The sequence below is a fragment of the Halichoerus grypus genome, chromosome 6 (genome assembly GCF_964656455.1).
Source record: "Halichoerus grypus chromosome 6, mHalGry1.hap1.1, whole genome shotgun sequence".
Taxonomy (NCBI): Eukaryota; Metazoa; Chordata; class Mammalia; order Carnivora; family Phocidae; genus Halichoerus; species Halichoerus grypus.
Genome location: NC_135717.1, coordinates 120682946 through 120706472, shown reverse-complemented (window position 1 = coordinate 120706472; position 23527 = coordinate 120682946). Strand labels below are relative to the sequence as shown.

The following is a 23527-nucleotide window of genomic DNA, read 5'->3' as shown; positions in this document are numbered from 1 at the left end:
AGTCTACTGTTGACCAAAGCCTTACTGATAACATAAACACATATGACTAACACATATTTTGTATGTTATATGTATTATATACTGTATTCTTACAATAAGAAAGCTAGAGAAAAGATAGTGTTACTAAGAAAATCATAAGGAACAATCATCTCAATCAACATGGAAAAAGCATTTGACAAAACCAGACATTCATGTCTGATAACAACTCTCAGCAATTTCCCAGCTTAATAAAGAGCACTATGCAAAACCCATATGTAATATCGCCCAGAATGATGAAGGACCAAGTGACTTCTAATACCAGGAACAAGAGGAGTTAGAAAATTTTTAATGTAATTGATATTAGTTTAGCAGAAGCTTCAGAGGATTCAAAATTATGAACAATTTTCTTGAAACAAAATTTTACTTTTTCGAACACCACATCATCTAATGACTTTCAATTTAATGGAACAACTATTGTAATGGCTTGGTCTAGTCTAGTCCCCTTGCATCAAATCATATTTAGTGATAGTATGTCAAACCAAAGATTTCTCCCAACAATTTGAAAAAAAAGAAAAGAAAAGGAAAGAAAAGAAAAAAAAGAAGGAAGGAATTGATATGGAAAACTTTAGAATGATTTGTGTTAAAAACTACTACTAGTCAAGCAGTTTAATAAGAAGATTAAAGGGACTATTTTGTATTGATTGATATATTAAACATTGGTATATAAACATTACTGAACAAGTTGTTAAATATTTTGAATATCACCACTTTTGGTAACCACTAAAGCAACTCAATCATTAGTCAAACTCTTCCATAATAAAAACTCTTTGTCCAGATGGCATCACCTGTCAGTTTTTCAAAATCTTCAAAGAAGAAATAATTTCAATGTTATATGATCTCTTGTTCAGAATAGAAGAAGAGGAAAAAGTCGCCATCTTTTAATGATGTTAAGACAAGCTTGAGTCCAAAATGTGCCATAATTAGTATGAGGAAAACAAATAATGCTCTGTCTTGATGATAAACATATTACACAACAATTCTGATAAAATTCAGTAAAATCCCATGAAAATGTATCTCAAGATAAGACAATTTCAGAAATAATATAATTGGCAAATATTTCCATTTTCTACACAGCCCTTTCTGAAACAAGAGATGGGATTCTACAGGACTTCTTTTTGGTGAGGGAAAAGCACAAAAGGATGGGAGGGAAAGCAGGGCTGGTAATGCCAGACAACTTTACCTCAGGAGGGAGAGACGTATAGGCTAACTTTGCACATATGTACTTGTAGTCAACCAATCTCCCTTGCTCAGAACAATATGGTGGAGATGGAAACTAAGTAACTAGGAAGTACTTTGAATTCTTGACCACTGTTTTGGAAGTTCCATTCTATCACAGTATCCAGAATCTTCACTTCAGTTTTAGTTGGCGTGGACGACAGCCACCAGATGGCAGCAACTGCAGCTGTGTCCAGGGTTTGCTCCTGGAGCCAGAACCCTCCAGAAATCCTGAACTGTTCTGGATCCTTGCCTGGATCATATCATTTACTTCACAATAATTAGGCACTTACTTTAGAAAAGAATATTATGGAACCACCCCTATCATGTTAAAGCAAGATTTTAAAGCATTAGAAAATTGTATTCAGTAGTATATAAAAAGCACCGTACATTATGACAAACCTGGCCAAAATTTTTATTTCCTTTCTACATTTTTTTAAATGTTAAAAATATTCCTAACTGATGGAAAAACACTTGAGTAAGGACCTCAGTCCACACAATATAGAAAAAAATACTTTTATAGTAACTAAAATTCAAATATAATATATAAAAACATTAATATATGAAAATATCGGATTTTGAATGGGTAAGTATATGTAATAAAAGAGAAAAAAACAAAATTATATACAAATGTTATACTACTTCATGCAAAATTGATTAAAATTTCAAAAGAAAATAAACAGAATAATATTTGCACAAATAATGACAGGATATGGGGCATCTGGGTGGCTCAGTTGGTTAAGCGTCTGACTCAGCTCAGGTCATGAGCTCAGGGTCATGGGATCGTGCCCCGTGTGGGCATGGAGACTGCTTAAGATTCTCTCTCTTCCTCTCCCTTTGCACCCCCACATTCTCGCTTGTGTGAGAAAAAAATAAAATAAAATAAAGTAAAATAATGACAGGATAATGTGTCAATGACAGGACTGGCCCCATATCTATACCTCGCTTCAGAAATAGCTGTTTCTAGGTTGTGAGATTACATTCACAAATATATATTGCAAAGCAATATATGATATTGAATGATAAAAATTCTGGAGCCATACTAGTGTTGAGTTTTGACTACATCAAGTTACTTAGTCTCCGGCTGCCTCAATTTCCTCATTTGAAAAACAGTGATAATAATGTTATGTGTTCTTTATGTATCAGATTTTATTATAAAATATATCATTTTATATTTAGAAAAAAATGAAGAAATAAAAATTAATAGAATGTTATTGCCATATATTTTCCATGTGAATAATTGCTTCTCAAATAATATACTGTGGGTCCTCTTTTTATAGCGGTAGTTATTCTAAGGATGATACTCTTCAAAATATAAACCTGGATCTTTGGGAAAGAAGGGGCCTTTACTCAAAAGTGTTCTATGTAACCATTACCATTCTGTTTTGCCACATACATAGTGCAGCTGCTCCCTTTTCCAAACGAGTATCAGTGTACTTGCTTGGTAGGATAGAAAAGTTAAAGAATAGTTCACACAGATGTAATATTTTAATTATTATATAGTAACAGCTCTTACTATTTACTTCTTAAAGTAAAATTGAAATGAAGATATTATTATCACATCCGAAATTGGAAAACAATGTTTTCATATATTTTAGGCACAGAAATACCATTTTGTAATTCTTAGAAAAACATTTATTGCCATATATAAAAATATCTTTGATATACTAATTTTCCAAGAATAAGGATAACTGGGACCCTTAGAAAACAGACTGTGCCCACTGCCTCATGGTTTTACAAACATCACGGAAGGAATCATTTCCTGTGTAATACTCTTTTCACAGCATCTTTCACATCTCTGTTTCTCAGACTGTATATTAGAGGGTTTAGCATCGGTATTATTAGTGTGTAGAGCACAGCTACGATCTTGTTTTGCCCTGGGGAGGAGATGGCCCCGGGCTGGGCGTACATGAAGAACACGGTCCCATAGAACAAACTCACCACAGCTATATGAGAGCTGCAGGTGGAGAAGGTCTTACCCCTGCCATGGGTGGAGGGGATCTTCAGGGCAGTGGAGAGGATGTAAGCATAGGAAGCCAGAATGACAGTTGTGGTGCTGATGATGATGAGGGCACAGAGAATGAACAGCACAATCTCGTTCACAAAAGTGTCATCACAAGAGATCTTGATCAGGGCTGGGACATCACAGAAAAAGTGGTCCAGTCTGTTTTCTCCACAGAAATGCAAACTGAAGGTGAAAGCTGTTTGGACTATGGAGCTGATGCCTCCACAGATGTAGGATCCAGTCACTAACTGAGCACAGACTTTCTGGGACATGTGCACAGGGTAAAGGAGAGGGGAGCAAATGGCCGAGAATCGATCGAATGCCATGACAGCCAAAAGAAAGCCTTCAGTTGTGACAAATAGAGCAAAGAAGAAAAATTGGGCTGCACAGCCATTGTAAGAAATCTTCTTTTCATTAGACAGGAAGCTGGCTAAAGTTTGGGGAGCAATGACTGTGGAGTAGCAGAGATCTAAATAGGACTAGTTTCTAAGGAAGAAATACATAGGCATTTGAAGTCTGGAGTCCATCTTAATGACGGTTATCATGCTAATATTTGCCACCACATTGATCACGTAGATCAGCAAGAACACTAGGAATAAGAGGATTTGTAGTTTTGGAGAGGTTCTGAAGCCTAGCAGAATGAACTCAGTCACTTCTGAGTAATTCCTATTAAGCTTGCTCTTCATGGCTGAGATGTAGGTGGAACCAGAGAGATGGTAAAAACGAAAAGAAATGAGTGATCAGAATAACTTGTTTTAGTAAAAATAACTAAAAACCAGCATAGAAAAAATTTCATCATCTTGTTCCCAGGAAATTACAAAACACCATTACAGAACAGATTACTATTTTTAAAGAGTAAAGAATTTAATCTAATTGGTCATCCTTTGAGATATACTTATTTTGCAAATAATGCAGATTTGTCCTCTAAGCGTCCTTTGGAGAAATGGGAGATTCTAGGAAAGTGTCTAGAAACAAGAGCTTGTTGTTTGTTTTTCCCTTCTTGAGTTATCAGTTACTGCCATTGAAAGTTACCTCCTCTACTGAAAGATATTTCTCACAGACATTATAATCCACTTAAAAGTTCATTTGGAGTGAAAATCCATTAAATTTATGGCCTATTTTTATTTTTTAAAAAATCATTTAGTTTCCTTATCTACTGCAGAAAAATAACAAATATTATATCCATCTTTCTTATATTATGAAGAGAAAAACTTCAAATTCTGACAAAAGGATCATCCTTTTACAAATTAACCTCATATTCTTATTTCTTCCATTATTTTTGTCCCTATGGTGACGTGCACTCTTAGTGGTACAATTCATCTACTAAAAACAGAAGTCATTCTTGCATATATTTTCTAAACATAATTTCATTAGACTTTTATTTTTTCTTTCTCCTTTTTTTCTTTCTTTCCCTCCTTCCCTCCCTCCCTCCTTCTTTCCTTCCTTCTTTCCTTCTTTCCCTCTCTTATTCCCTTTGGAATTTGCAGGTTGGAATGCAGGTGGGGAATTCTAAGATCTTGGGTAGAGATTTTTCTGTCCTTTCAGAAACAGACAAATCTAATAAAAAAAAATACAAAGATCTGTGCATATGGAGGAGAGAAGGCACACAGGACAATTTAAAAACAAGTATAAATGGGAAAAAAGGAAGAAATATGTATTTAAACAAGCTCACATTGTATTTATTTAGGCATATGCTATTACAGCTTTAAGTGTCCTTAAAACATGGTGGTAGAGAAAGGAAGTAATTTTTTATTTTACTTTATGTATGGAGAAATTAAGACAAAAACAGATTTCAAAAGCTTCTTTAGAGGCATGAGATTGAGCAGCAGAGTGGTTTATTATTCAATAATCTGTCATAAAATGTCAATAAAAACTTGCAAACAATTCAAAGATTCACATAGTATGGAAATGTCTTTTATAATTTTATAATTATAATTGTATAAATATATAAAATTATTATGTAAATTGTATAATTGTAATAAATAAAATTATACATGATATAAATTACACAATGTCTCATAATATCTCTTGTCATCTTTATTGTTGTCACTGCTATGGTTTCACTAATTATGACATTCTTTGAAGACAGGTAGGGACTATGCAAGTACATTAGAGTCAATTTGGTCCAGTATCTATGATACCTACTTTCTTCAAAAAATTAAAAGTTAACAGAAATATTGATTAATTTTAGAAGTCAGAAGAATCATCAGAATAGCTTCTGGTAGGGCCTATCAACTAAAAAAAAATGCATGGTTTCCTTAAATTCATATTTTACATTAAAAAGTTTCTGGTTTCAACAGAAAAAAAATTGAAAAAAAAAAAAAGAAAGATGTAACTAAAGCGATTTGGAAAAGAATGTGTTGAGAATAAATTAGATATAAAAGATATTCTTAAGAATGAACCCAATTCTTATCTTGTAAACCCTCTACTATATGTGAAATCATGAAGAAAAAGAGTACGAAAAGAAGAGCACCTTTGTTTAACAGGAAGTCTTCCTGCAACACAGATTGCCTTTCTTCCCTGGTCAGATCAGACTCCAACTGCTACGATGAACAAGTACTAGCAACAATTGTAGTTTGTTTCTCTCTCTCTCTTAGTTTATTGTATTTTTTCATTGTCATCAACAACCAGACGTGGGACCGGTCCTGAAAGAAATTCTCTCATGAGGAGGAAAACCAGAGTGGTGTGCATTCCCTCTGCAAGATATTAACAAGGCACCAGAGTCTTTCTCACCAGTAATATACTTTGTATCAGAATGCAAAAGAAAAGTGGGAGAAGAAATTATTCGTTAGAAACTCACCAGACCTTTGGGGAGTAGAAAGGCTCTCTAGAGGACATGAGAACTATCCTTCTACTTACTGAACAAAATAATAATAATTAAACACATTTGGATAAGAAGTATTTGACTCGTTTTTTTTTTTTTAACTTCATGATCTACACAGAGGGAAATTCACTATTTTTCATCTGAGTGGGTAACAACCCTTACTTTTAGAAACTCATTTCTTATCTGTACTGTTAACACATCATGCTTGTATTAGAAGAAAATTTTATACAGAGAATAATCTAAACAGTCAGTTGAAGAGTTGGGGGAAAAGGGTGGATTTTGAAATAACACAGAGACTGGCCAGAGCAGGCAGCCTTACCTCCATCTCTGACTTCAAAGCATGAGAAGAGGTGATGTAAAAGATCCCAAAAGCCCAGGAATTGCTTCAAGAGTGAGAACCATGGCGGGGTTTGGCCACCTGTGCTAGAATCAAAAAGAGAAACCCCCAAGGAGCATACTGAAAGAGAAAGAAATTCCCTCTCCTCACACATCCTAGTACTGCTATTAGTGGGAAAACAGCATCTCCAGGATCCTAGAGATCCTTCCTAGTTTTCCTGATGATATTTCCCTTTAGCTAGGACAACTTTCTTTGGTATTTCTTATGGCACAAATTTGGTATAAGGCATTCTCTTAGTTTTCCTTTATCTGAAAAGTTCCTTATTTTGCCTTCAATTCTGAAGCCTGTTTCCTGCCCATGAATGTTGGTTTGGTCTCCCCTCCTCCCATCTTTAGGCACTTTAAAGACGTTCCATTGTCTCTGGTTTGAATTGTTTCTGACAAGTGTATGCTTTAACTTTGATTCACTTGTGTGTAATGTCTCTTTCCCCCTCTTGCTACTTTGACAATGTCCCTTTTTCTCTCATCTATTATGTGCTTCATTTGGTTTTTCTCTGTCTATCCTGCTTGGGATTTTGCCCATTTTCTCGCATCTGTGTGGTTAGATTTGTCATCGAATATGAAAAAAAAAATTTGCCCATTATAGTTTACAATATTTTTCTGGCCCCTCTTCGTCCAGTTACATGGGTAATATTTTCTCAGTTGTCACTGAATACCTGTTCATTATTTTTCCTTTTTAACTCAATCTTAGGTTTGATTTTTTCTATTGCTATGTATTCATGTTTAAAATCTTTTCCTCCTGATTTGTTTCCTTTTCTCAGGAATTACAGTCATTCACCACTTACACAATCTCTAAAAATATTTGGTTCATATATTTGCTCCAGAGTTTAATTGTTTTGTGATGGAAGACAAATCTATGGTAGCCATTCTTTCACAATTAGGTGTGGAAAATATCTTAAATCCATTTTTTAAAATTTATTGAATTACCTTAGCATTTGCAGTATAAACATACACTTCTCTTTTTTTATTGAAGCATTTTATTTATTAATATTCTGTTTAGAACTTTTGAAGTTAATTTTATGAGTAAGATTTGTCTATAATTTTTTAGTTTAATGTCCATATGACACTTACGAGAGACTCATAAATATAGTAGGAGAATATTTCCTTTATGACTATTTCTGACAGAGTTTATGTAAAAATGATCTTACTTCTTTCTTAAATGTTTGCAGGTAAACACTGGTGAAGTCATTTATTCTTCATAGGAATATCATTAATAAAGATTCAGTTTCTTTAATAGATATTTTAAAATTCATATTTATCTTTTACACATAATTTTATTCTATTTAAAGTATTTTTATTTAAAAATCATCAATTTTTGCTAAAAATGTTTTTTTAATATCAGAAGAATCTGTAGCGTCATCCCCTTTTCATTCCTGATCCTTGTGATTTTTTTTTTAAAGATTTTATTTATTGGGCGCCTGGGTGGCTCAGTTGGTTAAGCGACTGCCTTCGGCTCAGGTCATGATCCTGGAGTCCCGGGATCGAGTCCCGCATCGGGCTCCCTGCTCGGCAGGGAGTCTGCTTCTCCCTCTGACCCTCCTCCCTCTCATGCTCTCTGTCTCTCATTCTCTCTCAAATAAATAAATAAAATCTTTAAAAAAAAAAAAAGATTTTATTTATTTATTTGACAGACAGAGAGAAAGCACAAGTAGGCAGAGCCATAGGCAGAGGAAGAGGGAGAAGCAGGCTCTCCACTGAGCAGGGAGCCTGACGTGGGGCTCAATCCCAGGACCCTGGGATCATGACCTGAGCCAAAGGCACACGCTTAACGGACTGAGCCACTCAGGTGCCTCGATCCTTGTGATTTAATGTTGCTCTTTTCCCTTATTAAATTGGCTAGGATTTTATACACACTATTAATTTTTCAAAGAATCTATGTTAAAGTCATGTGACTAGCCTATATCATGCATATTTTTTCTAAGTAATTTTATCTATATTATTTATTTTCTTTTTTTGTTTTGTTTTGACTTGTTTTCTATTTCACATTATTAAGAAGATTATTATTATTAAGATGTAGATGTCCCTGCCTTTCTTCATATTTACAAGTAAGGCTTTGTATATCCCTCCAAGTACTACTTTTTCTTACAAAAGTTAGATATATCATAATTCATTATAATTTAGTTCAAACTAAATCAAAATTTAATTTGGTAGATAACTAGAAAAGTTTATGGGCATGGACATTAGAAACAAACACTTACTAAAAATCCATTTGATTTCTACATTAGGTTGACTATGATTAAGAGCATACACCGAATGATTTCGATCAGTGAATTTGTTGAGGGTTTATGTTCCATCTATTGTGAATGACAGTAAGTGGCTCTTATGTAGTTGTAAAAAATAGCATGTCATTATTACTAATGCTATTGTGGGTAGCTTAAGGATAAAAATAGTATATTAGATTCTCATATATTTTACAGATTAGATATTCAAGCTCTATGTCATGTGCTTTCTAGATGGAGAAGTTGGAAAGTTCACCAAATGTATCCTGCCACAAGGGTTCTTGACCCAGATTTTGTCTTACCAGTTAGATCTACACAAACTCTGAATTTAGAATGGAACAATGACTTGGGGATCGACTTTCTGTTCATTTTGACTTTTTTTCTACCGGTAGACAAGTTGTGGAAACATATGGGCTTTACTCTGCAGCATTGTTGAATCCCCAACTTCCTAGAGAAGCAATTTTGATGGATGAGGAAGTAGTGACATCTTTTTGCTTCCTTGTATCTGACCCCTGCATCATAGTTAAGGTGCTGTATTTTTAAATTGTATCTCCAATGGGAACCTCTCTCTGTGAGGTAATCCTAAATTGCCCTAAGGGTCATTTTAAGAGAGTCACCCAGGAGCACCTGGGTGGCTCTGTCAGTTAAGCAACCGACTCCTGATTTTGGCTCAGGTCTTGATCTTGGATCCTGAGATCAAGCTATGCCAGGACTCAGCAGGGAGTATCTGCTTGAGGTTCTCTCCCTCTCCCTCTGCCCCTCCCCCTGCTCGCGCATACGTGTGCACGTGCACTCTTTCTCTCTCTCTAAAATAAATAAATCTTAAGAAAAAGAGTGTCACTCAGAAATTCCTCCAGCCCTTCCAAATTGATAGGCCTCAATTCATCTTAATTAATATTTTCCTGTTTCAAGTAACTAACCTGTTTGTTCTTCCTACAATGACCAAACTTTTACTGATACTGTATTATAATGAGGTCTTGCCCTATATCATTTTGTATTCCATACACTGAAAAATTCTAGATAAATTCTAGAAATAACTTTTAATTAAAAGAGGATTTAAAAAGTAGGATTACAATTAATTTATGGAAATATTTAGCACAAAAATTCGGCATCCTCAAAATATTAGGCTCATTAAGTAGAGTATTATGTCTATGGTTTTAATGTAGTCTTTTCATCACAAAATAGTTAATGTATTTTAAAATATTTCACTAAGGAATTTTAAAATAATTTTATTGAATGCTATTATTTCTTTTATTTTCTAATTGTTTAGTATTTGAATATAGGAAAGCAGAGAAATCACAAAACATTATCTGACTTTGAGATTGTGATTTACAGGATATTCATCATATCATGAAATATGTCTACATCAAGAAATACAGGTAAACCATAAGTTGGAGTTAATTTTTGTCTTTTTTGAATTATAATAAATGTAATTTACTACATAATTAAAAATATTCACTTATCCAGCACTTTTCTCATATAGTACAAACTTTTAAATCTGTTTCTCTGTGCCTACTAATATATATGCTATGACAATTACCAGAAAGTTTTTCTTTGTCGATGAAAAAAATTAAGTCCGAAGAAATTTCCCAAAGGATACATACAATTAAAAGGAAAAGTTCCTTGTACTTGGACTATTATTAGATTATTTGTTTGTATCTGAGGTTACTACAGTCCTCATGGACAACAGCCCTCGAGCCTGTACTTATGTCTCCATAATTGATTTTAAGATTACTCCTCTCCCAATGGAATCAATCAGATGATGAGCAAAACCTTAATGTTGAAATATCCGGAAGAAAGATTTCACAGGACTAAAAATAAGTAAGACCATCATAAACAACCACTGTTGATATTCAAACAAATGATGATGGACCCTAGATGACAGAGTTACTAAGGTCCCTTAATACCCATGGTTATCTCATTAGCCTTATTTTAAGACATATAAAGCCTACTAGAATTTACAAAAGGAACTTTCCTTTATATATATTCCTTAAATATACTTGCCCTGACTAAAGAGCAAGATCCCATGAATTGATGCAACTTTGCTAGAAAGTCATTATTGCAGTGTAAGAACTAGAATGTTCATCAGCTTCCCCCTGCTTCAGAAAAAGAGCTAACTGATTACGGAATATTTTAATTAAACAATTACTAGTGGAAGTAAAATATTTATAATGAGGCAAAAAAAAATGCCTTATTTGGGGGAATGGGCTTGATCTGAGGAAATGACCATTTATTTAGAAAGAGCTTTAGAGCATTTTATGTAACATAATATAAGTGGTTTTTAAATTTTATTAATTTTAACATACAAATAACATTTATTTTTACTCTATTTTCAAAGATGGATACAGTAATAATGAAAACTAAAGAAACTGAAGTAAATAAGGTAACAACATTTTAAAATATATTTATTATTGTCATGTAATGATTCTAACACTGGACTATCATAGGCTACAAACAATGTCATAGAGATTACATGTAACATCTCTATTATTTTAGATTTTCGTAACACTCCTATTTTAGATCATGAAAATTCCTTAACTACAAAAATGTTAAAAATAGAAATTTCAAATGTGATTAAAATTAGACAATATTAAATGCTACTTACTGGCTGAACTCTCAACAAAATTATGATTTAAATACAATAACCCAGGAATTTCTTTGACTGATTAATAACTGAATATCAGTTTCGTAAGTCTAGTATTATCTATGCAAATTCTTGATTCTTCATGACATTAGAATTATTTTATATGCAATATTTAATTAAGATGCAAATAATTTATTCTACATTTAAGAAACTATTTATGTCACTAGGAACAAAGCCTGGATTGCATTTGTTTATTTTTCCTTGTGCCTCTCAGCAGGTTTCTGCCATGGGTGAGAGGGGGACAAGCAATCACTCAGAAGTGACTGACTTCATTCTTGTAGGCTTCAGGGTCCGCCCAGAACTCCACATTCTCCTCTTCCTGCTCTTTCTGCTTGTGTATGCCATGATCCTTCTAGGGAATGTTGGGATGATGACCATTATTATGACTGATCCGCGGCTGAACACACCAATGTATTTCTTCCTAGGCAACCTGTCCTTCATTGACCTCTTCTATTCTTCTGTTATTGCACCCAAGGCTATGATCAACTTCTGGTCTGAGAGCAAGTCCATCTCCTTTGCAGGCTGTGTGACCCAGCTCTTTCTCTTTGCCTTGTTCATTGTGGCTGAGGGATTTCTCTTGGCAGCCATGGCTTACGACCGCTTCATTGCCGTCTGCAACCCACTCCTCTACTCTGTCCAGATGTCAACTCGTCTCTGCATTCAGTTGGTGGCTGGTTCCTATTTTTGTGGCTATGTCAGCTCGATTGTTCTGACCAGCGTGACATTTACTTTGTCCTTTTGTGCTTCCCGAGCCATCGACCACTTTTACTGTGATTACCGTCCACTTCAAAGGATTTCTTGCTCTGATCTCTACTTTCATAAGATGGTTTCCTTTTTCTTATGCAGCATTATTATTTTGCCTACCATAATTGTCATTATTGTGTCCTATATGTATATTGTGTCCACGGTTCTAAAGATAAGATCCACTGAGGGACGTAAGAAAGCCTTCTCCACTTGCAGCTCTCACCTAGGAGTCGTGAGTGTACTGTATGGTGCCATCATTTTTATGTATTTCATCCCTGACAGATTTCCTGAGCTGAGTAAAGTGGCTTCCTTATGTTACACCTTAGTCACTCCCATGTTGAATCCCTTGATTTACTCCCTGAGAAACAAAGACGTCAAAGGAGCTCTGAGAAAGATCCTGGGGAAAAAAATATTTTTATTTAATTCTATCTTAACAGTGATATAACTGAAAGGCTTGGATATTATGACAATTTGGGAAGGCATCAATGCAAAGAATGCAGCCAATGATTTTGAAATATTTAATTTTAGAAAGTTTATTTGAATCCCATGTACTTACAGCTAACAAATACATTTGGACGATATTTTTCCTGACTGTTGATTTTGGAGTGGAATGGCTTTCTCCGTACTTCATCTTCATTTGGGTAAAGATAATGATTGCTGTGTATTTCTATTTTAGGGAAAATGTATTCTAAGTTTGCTGCTGGAACTCTGAGGATGATGTTGGGATGTATTGTTTATCTTGAATCCGTAACAAGTGTTATGTAATATGTATATAATTGGTGGAAGTAACAAAATCTGATAAGAAGACAGAACAAAATATCAGATTTACTGAAGAAATCTTTTTGAGTGCGTGAGAGAATCAGATACTCTGCAGTACACACAGTCCTAAGGGTGACGTGTGAGTCACTCTTAATTGTTCAGAGGCTCAATGAGTGACACACGTATTTCACAGTTTTCTGTGGCACAAATTATTCTTGAAAATCCTCGTTTTTGACAAGAAAACTGTAATGAAAATGAAACAAAAATAAAGATGATTCATTTTTTGTTCTATATGCCTTAGAATTAATACACCAAATTGATATTTATTGAATTTTGATATACATTTTGGTGTATGAAAATCTCTAGGTATAAATAATTTCTGTCCTTCAGCTCACAATCAGGTGAGGAGAAAATAGCTGGCTAGAGAACTAAAATGCCACATGGAAACCCAGTGAAAAAGACATTTATAGAATATACAAAAAGAGTGCAGCCTTTAGATGTGAAAGGTCTTGATGGTCAGTGAAATCTTCCTCGATACATTTTTAAAAATAGAATTGAGCAAGATGAAATAGATGGGTTTCTGTGCAAAGAGAATTAAATAACTATATGGTGAACTGCATGAAGTTTGAGAAGTCATTTGTAATGCATAAGACAGAGAGTAAGGGATGAGCCTTTAAAGGAAATTCATGGAAATCATGCAGACCTCTATGTCAAGCCAAGGAAGATGACCTTTATTCTGTAGACAGGGGGTAAGCATTGAGGATTTTTTTAAATTTATTTTTTATTTTTATTTTTATTTTTCTACTTCTTTTCTTTTTTTTTTTTTAGTTTTATTTTATTATGTTATGTTAGTCGCCATATAGTACATCATAAGTTTTTGATGTTTTGAAGAAAGACAGTATTTTGTTCAACTTGGCTCTTCACAAAAATCATACTGATAGCTTTATGGAAGATAAAGATTCACAAGGAGAAGACAGTAGTCTTAGAAAGTGTGTGATAGTCCAATTAAGAGGTTATGATAGCTTTACTAAAGGCAGTCTTCTTAGGGACAGTGAAGGAGAGACTAGAATGGCAGGTAAAGTAAGTTGAATATTGACTGATGATTGATAAAATGAGAATGATGTAAAAGTGAGTAATGACTTTTAATGTTTGAGCATCTCTGCTGGAGAAATGCTACCTCATAAAACGAGGAAGAAAATCTGAGTAATAATAGTTCATTGTTAACTTAAGAGTTAAAAAAATAAGCTCAGGTGTGTCAAACTGAGCTTTCAAATTCCGTGTTTGTCAATGGAGCTTTGGGCAAGTTACATAGTATCTTCATATTGTAATTTCCTCTTGTAAAATGGGGTGTATAACAGTATCTACATCTCAGAGTTACTTGAATGATTAAATTACATAAATTTCATACAAATTTATTAAATCTTTATATTTACTGGTGCCAGATTTGTTCTTTCTTCATGTCTTTAATACTATCAATGTTAAGTCTGAGAGAGGAAAACAGTAACTTTCTCTGCCCCTTTCCCTCCTCTGCCATGAGGCATTCCCAAGTCCCCAGGAGTACCTATGTTTTCATTTCCATAGACAGAGCTTGAGTTATCTTACCTTGTTCTTTCAGTCTTTATTTTTCTTTTTGCTGAGAACTAATAGAAAATATTCAAAACAAACAAAAAGAACAGAGCCCCCAATTAAATGCAAAACAGTATCTTATCATCAAATGCGATATCTATTCATCTCTCTACTCATGTCTTTCTCTAAGAATCCTCTCTAATATTTCAATAAATGTCACCTCTTTCACCCACATTTTTTTAAAATACAGATTACTGGGGAAAACAAAGGACTCACTAAGTAGAAAAACTTCATGAGGATTTTAAGGTAAGTGCTACGGTTGTATCTTGTCTCTTCTGAGATGAAGCAGAAAGATTTTAGGTTGAAAGAGGCGTATTTTACAAACCCTACCCCATGAGTAAAATGCAGAATCCTTCATGTCAATACTCTGAGTCCTATAATGGAATGAGCCAGCAATGAAAGAAGCTCTTCATCCTTTAAATCATCATCCATTGGATATTAGTAATCCTTTATCAAACTGAGGAAAAAGACCCTAACAATAGTGTTGACTGTTAGGAGAACAATGTTCCTCTCTATGCACCGTGTGCTGCAGCCCCCGCAACTACCATCTGACACACACATACACTTCAATACAAACATAATCATGGTCTCTGTCCCTCTGTTTCTGTCTTTTTGTCTCTGTCTATGTCTCTGTCTCTCTCTCTCTCTCTCTCACACACACACACACACACATACACACACCCCAGGATACCTTTGAGAAGAACACCAAGAACAATCACTGCTTATACCACTCCCAGAGCAATATATGTTCAGTGTCATCCAGCTGACTCAGAAAAGAATCCTCAGGCTAAGCTAGAAGCCAACAGACTTCACCACAAGAAGATATATACGGTAATTTTTCAACGCTGACTTTTTCCTTTCTTTTCATGATGTCAATTAATTTCTGTCATTGCTACAGGAATTACATTCAAGTATATTCTCTTCTTGTTTAGAACTTGCTCTTCTCATTTTATTTTTCAATTCCAGTAACATTCATGTGCTATACAGAGTAGTCCTGAAAGCAGGGATGAGATTGAAAAATAATAATAATAACTAGCATGTTAATATAGATTAATAAAAAATATATGCATAAAAGCATACATACACATAAATGTATATATACATGTAATTCTTTAAATATGATGTATGCATTATAAGGCTGCTCATAAGAATCAAAGTTGTAGTGTAAGTCATGTAAAAAGTCATTTTAATACTATATAGCTAATATTTTGATTTGGGAATTACTAGGTTTGTTAAAAACATCATGGCTAGTACTTAAATAACACCCTTATCTAAAATATTATTCATGTAAGGAACTTCGTCAAACTCATCTAATGACTTCCCACTAAATGTATAATTATAGCTGACTGTAGTGTCAATAACTAGTGAAATTTTCTCTTTTTTTTTTTTGAGATTTTATTTATTTAAGAGAGAGAGACAGAGAGAGGGCATGAGCAGGGGGTGGGGTAGAGGGAGCGGGACAAGCAGACTCCCCACTGAGCAGGGAGCCCAACTCAGGGCTTGATACGAGGACCCTGAGATCATTACCTGAGCCTAAGGCAGACGTTTAACCAACTGAGCCACCCAGGCACCCACTAGTAAAGTTTTCTTAATTTAAATAATAATGTTAATGGTGGTAAACCCTCACTTAACTGCTGCTACACTAACAACAATTATACTAAAAGGTTTTAGCTTACTTTTTGCATTGAGATTTTTTATATAAATATCTTCTATTACCTTCAGTAGATTCCTGTGTTTTAGGCCCAAATTAAATCTTCAGTCCCCCCCCAAAAAAGAAAGAAAGTAAGAAAGAAAAAAAAGAAAAGACATTTCTGAGTCATTACTCTAAAATGAAGTCTTAGGATCAAAAAAAAAAAAAAACAAAACAAAACACCTCAGCCCATTACTTTTTCTCAGATATTTTATTGAAGGATAATTGTGTGAAATGAACTGTGTTTATTCAGAGTGTACAATTCCGTGAGTTTGAACAATTTATACATCAATAAAACCATCACCACAAGATATAGAACTTTCCATCACCTCTAAAAGATTTATCATGCCCCTTGTTAGTCCATGCCTCTGTCCAACTCTGATATGTTTTGCATATGTCTATATATAATCTGCATACTGTATGTACTCTTTTCTTGTAGGCTTCCTGAACTGAGTAAAATGAATTTGAAATTTATTTATTTTGTCATCTATTTAAGTAATTCATTCTTTTTGTTGCTCAGTAGTATTCCATTTCCCATTGTATACATATCGCCGAATTTTGTTTATGCATTCTTAAATTGACGGGTAATTGAGGTGTTTCCACCTTTTAAATATTGTGAATAAAGCCTATAGGAACACTCACATGTACGTTTTTGAACCAGAGCCTACTCCTTCCCTCTCCTCTCCCAGCCCAGCATGATAAGAAGCACATAGGCAAGTGCAGACAAGAACATAGGGGCTCCTTTTCTCCTAGATTCCAGTCATGGGCTACCATATCACCTTGAGAGTGGCAGGCTGAAAACATTTCTTATTTCTTCCAGCTCCAAGTTTCAGAAGCTCTATTCAAGGCAAGAGTGCCTAAAATATCTAGAAATCTCTTCCTTTACGCAGGGCCTATTCATAGGGTAGAAGCTCTACCCTAGGTATGATAGGTCAGGAATAATGGGGCCTCAATTTCAGTTGCTCCAGTTCAAAGGACAGAGATTTTTTGCCAAGAGATAAGCTTAGAAGACCATAGGCTACCGACCTCATCCAGAAATTTGTTCATAGAGCCAGAGTGTCACTCTGAAAGAACTGGGCCACTGCTCCTGTTCCAGTTCCAGAAGAGTTGAACACAAGTTTTACCTAGAATTAAAGGCAGGCCATGAACTGACATCATTTCGAACAAAGTGTGGGAAAGTTCAAGCATAAGCATAAGGGACTCTCAAACTAATACACATTTGGTGATAAGCAATTAAGAGAGGTTGGTAGCTCCGTGAGAGCAAAAAGCCAATTGTAGACCAACTAGAAGTCTACCAGAAAGAACCGGGGAAGGAGACAGCAAAGAAGGTCCCCTTAGGGTTGGAACAAACCTCAAAGACTGGGCTTAAAGACTATCCTTGCAGAGGGGACCAAAATAATTATATCAGACAATAGAGAAATATATATCCCACAATGTTTTCAAAACAATAGAACAAAAGAAGAATTAATGGAACCTCCCTGCTGGGTAGGAAACCTACAGAGACATATCCAATAAAATAATCAGGGGAAGACACAGCAGCTAGCATGATAAAACCACTGCCATCCAAGAGTATGAACAAGCCTAAGGTTATACCCCTGAGAAGTGACATGAAGGGCTTCTCAAAGCAAACAGAATCCTTTTTTTAAAATATATTTTTTAACTTAAATTCAATTAATTAACATATAATGTATTATTGGTTTCAGAGGTAGAGGTCAGTGATTCATCAGTCTTATATAATACCCAGTGCTCATTACATCACATGCCCTCCTTAATGTCCATCACCCAGTTACCCCATCCCCTGACCCCTCTCCTCTCCAGCAACTCTCAGTTTGTTTCCTATGATTAAGAATCTCTTATGGTTTATATCCTTTTCTAGTTTTGTCTTGTTTTGTTTTTTTCCTCTTTTCCCCTATGATCTTCTGTTTGTTTCTTTTTTTTCTCTCTTTTTTAAATTTTATTATGTTATGTTAATCACCATACATTACATCATTAGTTTTTGATGTAGTGTTCCATGATTCATTGTTTGCGTATAACACCCAGTGTTCCATTCAATACATGCCCTCTTTAATACCCATCACGAGGCTAACCCATCCCCCCACCCCCCGCCCCTCTAGAACCCTCAGTTTGTTTCTCAGAGTCCATAGTCTCTCATGGTTCGTCTCCCCCTCTGATTTCCCCCCTTCATTTCTCCCTTCCTACTATCTTCTTCTTTTTTTTTATTATGTTATATCACCATACATTACATCATTAGTTTTTAATGTAGTGTTCCATGATTCGTTGTTTGTGCATAACACCCAGTGCTCCATGCAGAACGTGCCCTCTTTAATACCCATCACCAGGCTAACCCATCCCCCCCACCCCCGCCCCTCTAGAACCCTCAGTTTGTTTCTCAGAGTCCATAGTCTCTCCTGGTTCGTCTCCCCCTCCAATTTCCCCACCTTCATTTCTCCCTTCCTACTATCTTCTTCTTTTTTTTAACATATAATGTGTTATTCATTTCAGAGGTACAGGTCTGTGATTCAGCAGTCTTACACAATTCACAGTGCTCACCATAGCACATACGCTCCCCAATGTTTATCACCCACCACCCCATTCCTCCCACCCCCCACCACTCCAGCAACCCTCAGTTTGTTTCCTGAGATTAAGGATTCCTCATATCAGTGAGGTCATATGATACATGTCTTTCTCTGATTGACTTATTTTGCTCAGCATAACACCCTCCAGTTCCATCCACGTCGTTGCAAATGGCAAGATTTCATTCCTTTTGATGGCTGCATAGTATTCCATTGTGTGTGTGTGTGTGTGTGTGTGTGTGTGTGTGTGTGTGTGTATACATATATATATATATATATATATATATATATATATATATATATACACTACTTCTTCTTTATCCATTCATCTGTCAATGGACATCTTGGCTCTTTCCATAGTTTGGCTATTGTGGACATTGCTGCTATAAACATCAGGGTGCACGTACCCCTTCGGATCCCTACATTTGTATCTTTGGGGTAAATACCTAGTAGTGCAATTGTTGGGTCGTATGGTAGCTCTATTTTGAACTTTTTGAGGAACCTCCATACTGTTTTCCAGAGTGGCTGCACCAGCTTGCATTCCCACCAACAGTGTAGGAGGATTCCCCTTTCTCCGCATCCCCGCCAACATCTGTCATTTCCTGACTTGTTAATTTTAGCCATTCTGACTGGTATGAGGTGGTATCTCATTGAGGTTTTGGTTTGGATTTCCCTGATGCCGAGCGATGTTGAGCACTTTTTCATGTGTCTGTTGGCCACTTGGATGTCTTCTTTGGAAAAATGTCTGTTCATGTCTTCTGCCCATTTCTTGATTGGATTAGTTGTTCTTTGGGTGTTGAGTTTGATGAGTTCTTTATAATTTTGGATACTAGCCCTTTATCTGATGTGTAATGTGCAAATATCTTCTCCCATTCTGTCGGTTGTCTTTTGGTTTTGTGGACTGTTTCCTTTGCTGTGCTGAAACTTTTTATCTTGCTGAAGTCCCAATAGTTCATTTTTGCCCTTGCTTCCTTTGCCTTTGGCGATGTTTCTAGGAAGAAGTTGCTGTGGCTGAGGTCGAAGAGGTTGCTGCCTGTGTTCTCCTTTAGGATGTTGATGGACTCCTGTCTCACATTGAGGTCTTTCAACCATTTGGAGTCTATTTTTGTGTGTGGTGTAAGGAAATGGTCCCATTTCATTCTTCTGCTTGTGGCTGTCCAATTTTCCCAACACCATTTGTTGAAGAGACTGTCTTTTTTCCATTGGACATTCTTTCCTGCTTTGTCGAAGATGAGTTGACCATAGAGTTGAGGGTCCATTTCTGAGCTGTCTATTCTGTTCCATTGATCTATGTGTCTGTTTTTGTGCCAGTACCATACTGTCTTGATGATGACAGCTTTGTAATAGAGCTGGAAGTCCGGAATTGTGATGCCGTCAGCTTTGCTTTTCTTTTTCAACATTCCTCTGGCTATTCGGGGTCTTTTCTGGTTCCATACAAATTTTAGGATTATTTTCCCCATTTCTTTGAAAAAAGTGGATGGTATTTTGATAGGGATTGCATTGAATGTGTAGATTGCTCTAGGTAGCATTGACATCTTCACAATATTTGTTCTTCCAATCCATGAGCATGGAACGTTTTTCCATTTCTTTGTGTCTCCCTCAATTTCTGTCATGAGTATTTTATAGTTTTCTGAGTACAGATTCTTTGCCTCTTTGGTTAGATTTATTCCTAGGTATATTATGGTTTTGGGTGCAGTTGTAAATGGGATCAACTCCTTAATTTTCTTCTGTCTTGTTGTTGGTGTGTAGGAATGCCACTGATTTCTGTGCATTGATTTTATATCCTGCCACTTTACCAAATTCCTGTATGAGTTCTAGCAGTTTTGGAGTGTTCTCACCAAAATACTAGCCAATAATATCCAACAGTACATTAAAAGGATTATTCACCACAACCAAGTGGGATTTATCACTGGGCTGCAAGGTTGGTTCAACATCCATAAATCAATCAATGTTATACAATACATTAATAAAAGAAAGAACAAGAATCATGATCCTCTCAATAGATGCAGAAAAAGCATTTGACAAAGTACAGCATCGTTTCTTGATCAGAACTCTTCAGAGCATAGAGATAGAGGGTACATACCTCAATATCATAAAAGCCATCTATGAAAAACCCACAGTGAATATCATTCTCAATGGGGAAAACCTGAGAGCTTTCCCCCTAAGGATAGGAACACAGCAGGGATGTCCACTATCACCACTGCTATTCAACATAGTATTAGAAGTCCTAGCCACAGCAATCAGACAACAAAAAGAAATAAAAGGCATCTGAATTGGCAAAGAATAAGTCAAACTCTCACTCTTTGCAGATGATATGATACTTTATGTGGAAAACCCAAAGGACTCCACCCCAAAACTGCTAGAACTAATTTTTGTGTTTGTTGTGGACAACCTTGATCTTAGTGAGTAAATAACTTACATCAGAATTCAAAGTTTCCATTACCCACAAAAAACAATTGTATCTCTTAAGTTGTTTTTTTTTAAGATTTTATTTATCTATTTATTTGAGAGAGAGAGAGAATGTGCAAGTGGAGGGAGGGGGAGGCACAGGCAGACTCCCTGCTGAGTGCAGAGCCCAAATAGGGGGCTCGATCTCACGACACTGAGATCATGACCTGAGCTGAAACCAAGAGTCAGACGCTTAACCAACTGAGCCACCAAGGCGCCCCCCTCTTAAGTTGTTTTTAAATTTAGTGACTTTCTTTATATCTGCTGGTATGTAATTTAAACTAAAGCTTCAAAGTTAAGTTTTCCTAAAGTAGGCGATCCCTAATATCTCCAAACCCAGACTCCAGAATTACTTCCCAAAAGTCATTTATTAAATTATTTCTGCTCTCTTGAAAACACTGTTTTCCTGGCATTGAATTTATTGCATAAATCATGAGTCAGAAACAGACACAGAAGAGACATTTGCAAATGTGAAAGGATTTGAGTGAAACTGCATTGCATTAGACTCAGAAGAAAAAGATCTAATTCCACTGCTTGTAGGAACACAGCCATAAAATTAATCTTCGAGTCATCATCAGTTGCAATTGGCTTAAATTTAAGTCACAATAATTTATAAGGTTAATGACTAATGACTATAGAATAACTTTATAAATCCTAACACTGTAAGATTATTTGGAGCTAGGATCAAGGCCCAGAGTTCATTTGTTTATTTTTCTTTGTGTCTCTCAGCAGGTTTCTGCCATGGGTGAGAGGGGGACAAACAATCACTCAGAAGTGACTGACTTCATTCTTGTAGGCTTCAGGGTCCGCCCAGAACTCCACATTCTCCTCTTCCTGCTCTTTCTGCTTGTGTATGCCATGATCCTTCTAGGGAATGTTGGGATGATGACCATTATTATGACTGATCTGCGGCTGAACACGCCAATGTATTTCTTCCTAGGCAACCTCTCCTTCATTGACCTTTTCTATTCTTCTGTTATTGCACCCAAGGCTATGATCAACTTCTGGTCTGAGAGCAAGTCCATCTCCTTTGCAGGCTGTATGACCCAGCTCTTTCTCTTTGCCTTGTTCATTGTGGCTGAGGGATTTCTCCTGGCAGCCATGGCTTACGACCGCTTCATTGCCATCTGCAACCCACTCCTCTACTCTGTCCAGATGTCAGCTCGTCTCTGCATTCAGTTGGTGGCTGGTTCCTATTTTTGTGGCTGTGTCAGCTTGATTGTTTTGACCAGCGTGACATTTACTTTGTCCTTTTGTGCTTCCCGAGCCATCGACCTCTTTTACTGTGATTACCGTCCACTTCAAAGGATTTCTTGCTCTGATCTCTACTTTCATAAGATGGTTTCCTTTTTCTTATGCAGCATTATTATTTTGCCTACCATAATTGTCATTATTGTGTCCTATATGTATATTGTATCCACGGTTCTAAAGATAAGATCCACTGAGGGACGTAAGAAAGCCTTCTCCACTTGCAGCTCTCACCTAGGAGTCGTGAGTGTACTGTATGGTGCCATCACTTTTATGTATTTCATCCCTGACAGATTTCCTGAGCCAAGTAAAGTGGCTTCTTTATGTTACGCCTTAGTCACTCCCATGTTGAATCCTTTGATTTACTCCCTGAGAAACAAAGATGTCAAAGAAGCTCTGAGAAAGATCCTGGGGAAGAAAATATTTTTATTTAATTCTATATTAACAGTGATATAACTGAAAGGCCTGAATATTATGACAATTTGGGAAGGCATCAATGTAAAGAATGCAGCCAATGATTTTGAAATATTTAATTTTAGAAAGTTTATTTATTTGAATCCCATGTACTTACAGTTGACGAATACGTATAGACGATATTTTTTTCTGACTGTTGATTTTGTAGTGGAATGGCTTTCTCTGTACTTCATCTTCATTTGGATAAATATCGTGTTTGCCATGTAATTTGATTTTAGGAAAAATATATTCCAAGTTTGTTACTGGCTCTCTAAGGATGATGTTGGGATGTATTGTTTATCTTAAGTCAGTAACAAATGTTATATAATGTATATAATTGGTAGATGTAACAAAATCTGATATAATAAGACAGAACAAAATATCAGGTTTACTGAAGAAATCTTTTTGAGTTTTGGATGAGAGAAACAGACACTCTAGAGCATACAGAGTCTTAAGGGTGACCTGTGAGTTGCTCAGTTATCCAGAGGCTGAAAGATTGACACACTTATTTAATGGTTTCTCTGGATTAGATCAATTATTCTTTTTTTAAGGATTTTATTTATTTATTTGAGAGAGAGAATGAGAGCGAGAGAGCATGGGGGCGGGAGGGTCAGAGGGAGAAGCAGACTCCCTGCTGAGCAGAG

General features: G+C 35.8%; 3 protein-coding genes across 3 annotated transcripts; 2 read left to right on the top strand and 1 right to left on the bottom strand.

Annotated features, from left to right (window-relative positions):
• Positions 1–3009: 3009 nt before the first annotated feature.
• On the bottom strand, positions 3010–3945 carry LOC118518895 (olfactory receptor 9S13-like). Its single transcript, XM_036065920.2, is given in 1 exon segment — positions 3010–3945. A coding segment is annotated over 1 exon segment (936 nt).
• A 7623-nt stretch (positions 3946–11568) lies between these two features.
• LOC118523327 (olfactory receptor 9K2-like) lies at positions 11569–12531 on the top strand. Its single transcript, XM_036072832.2, has one exon. It carries the CDS (start codon positions 11569–11571, stop codon positions 12529–12531), a length of 963 nt encoding a protein of 320 aa, XP_035928725.1.
• Positions 12532–21923: 9392 nt separating this feature from the next.
• Positions 21924–22886, top strand: LOC118523336 (olfactory receptor 9K2-like). Its single transcript, XM_036072839.2, has one exon. The coding sequence runs from the start codon at positions 21924–21926 to the stop codon at positions 22884–22886; it is 963 nt and encodes a 320-aa protein (XP_035928732.1).
• Positions 22887–23527: the final 641 nt, after the last annotated feature.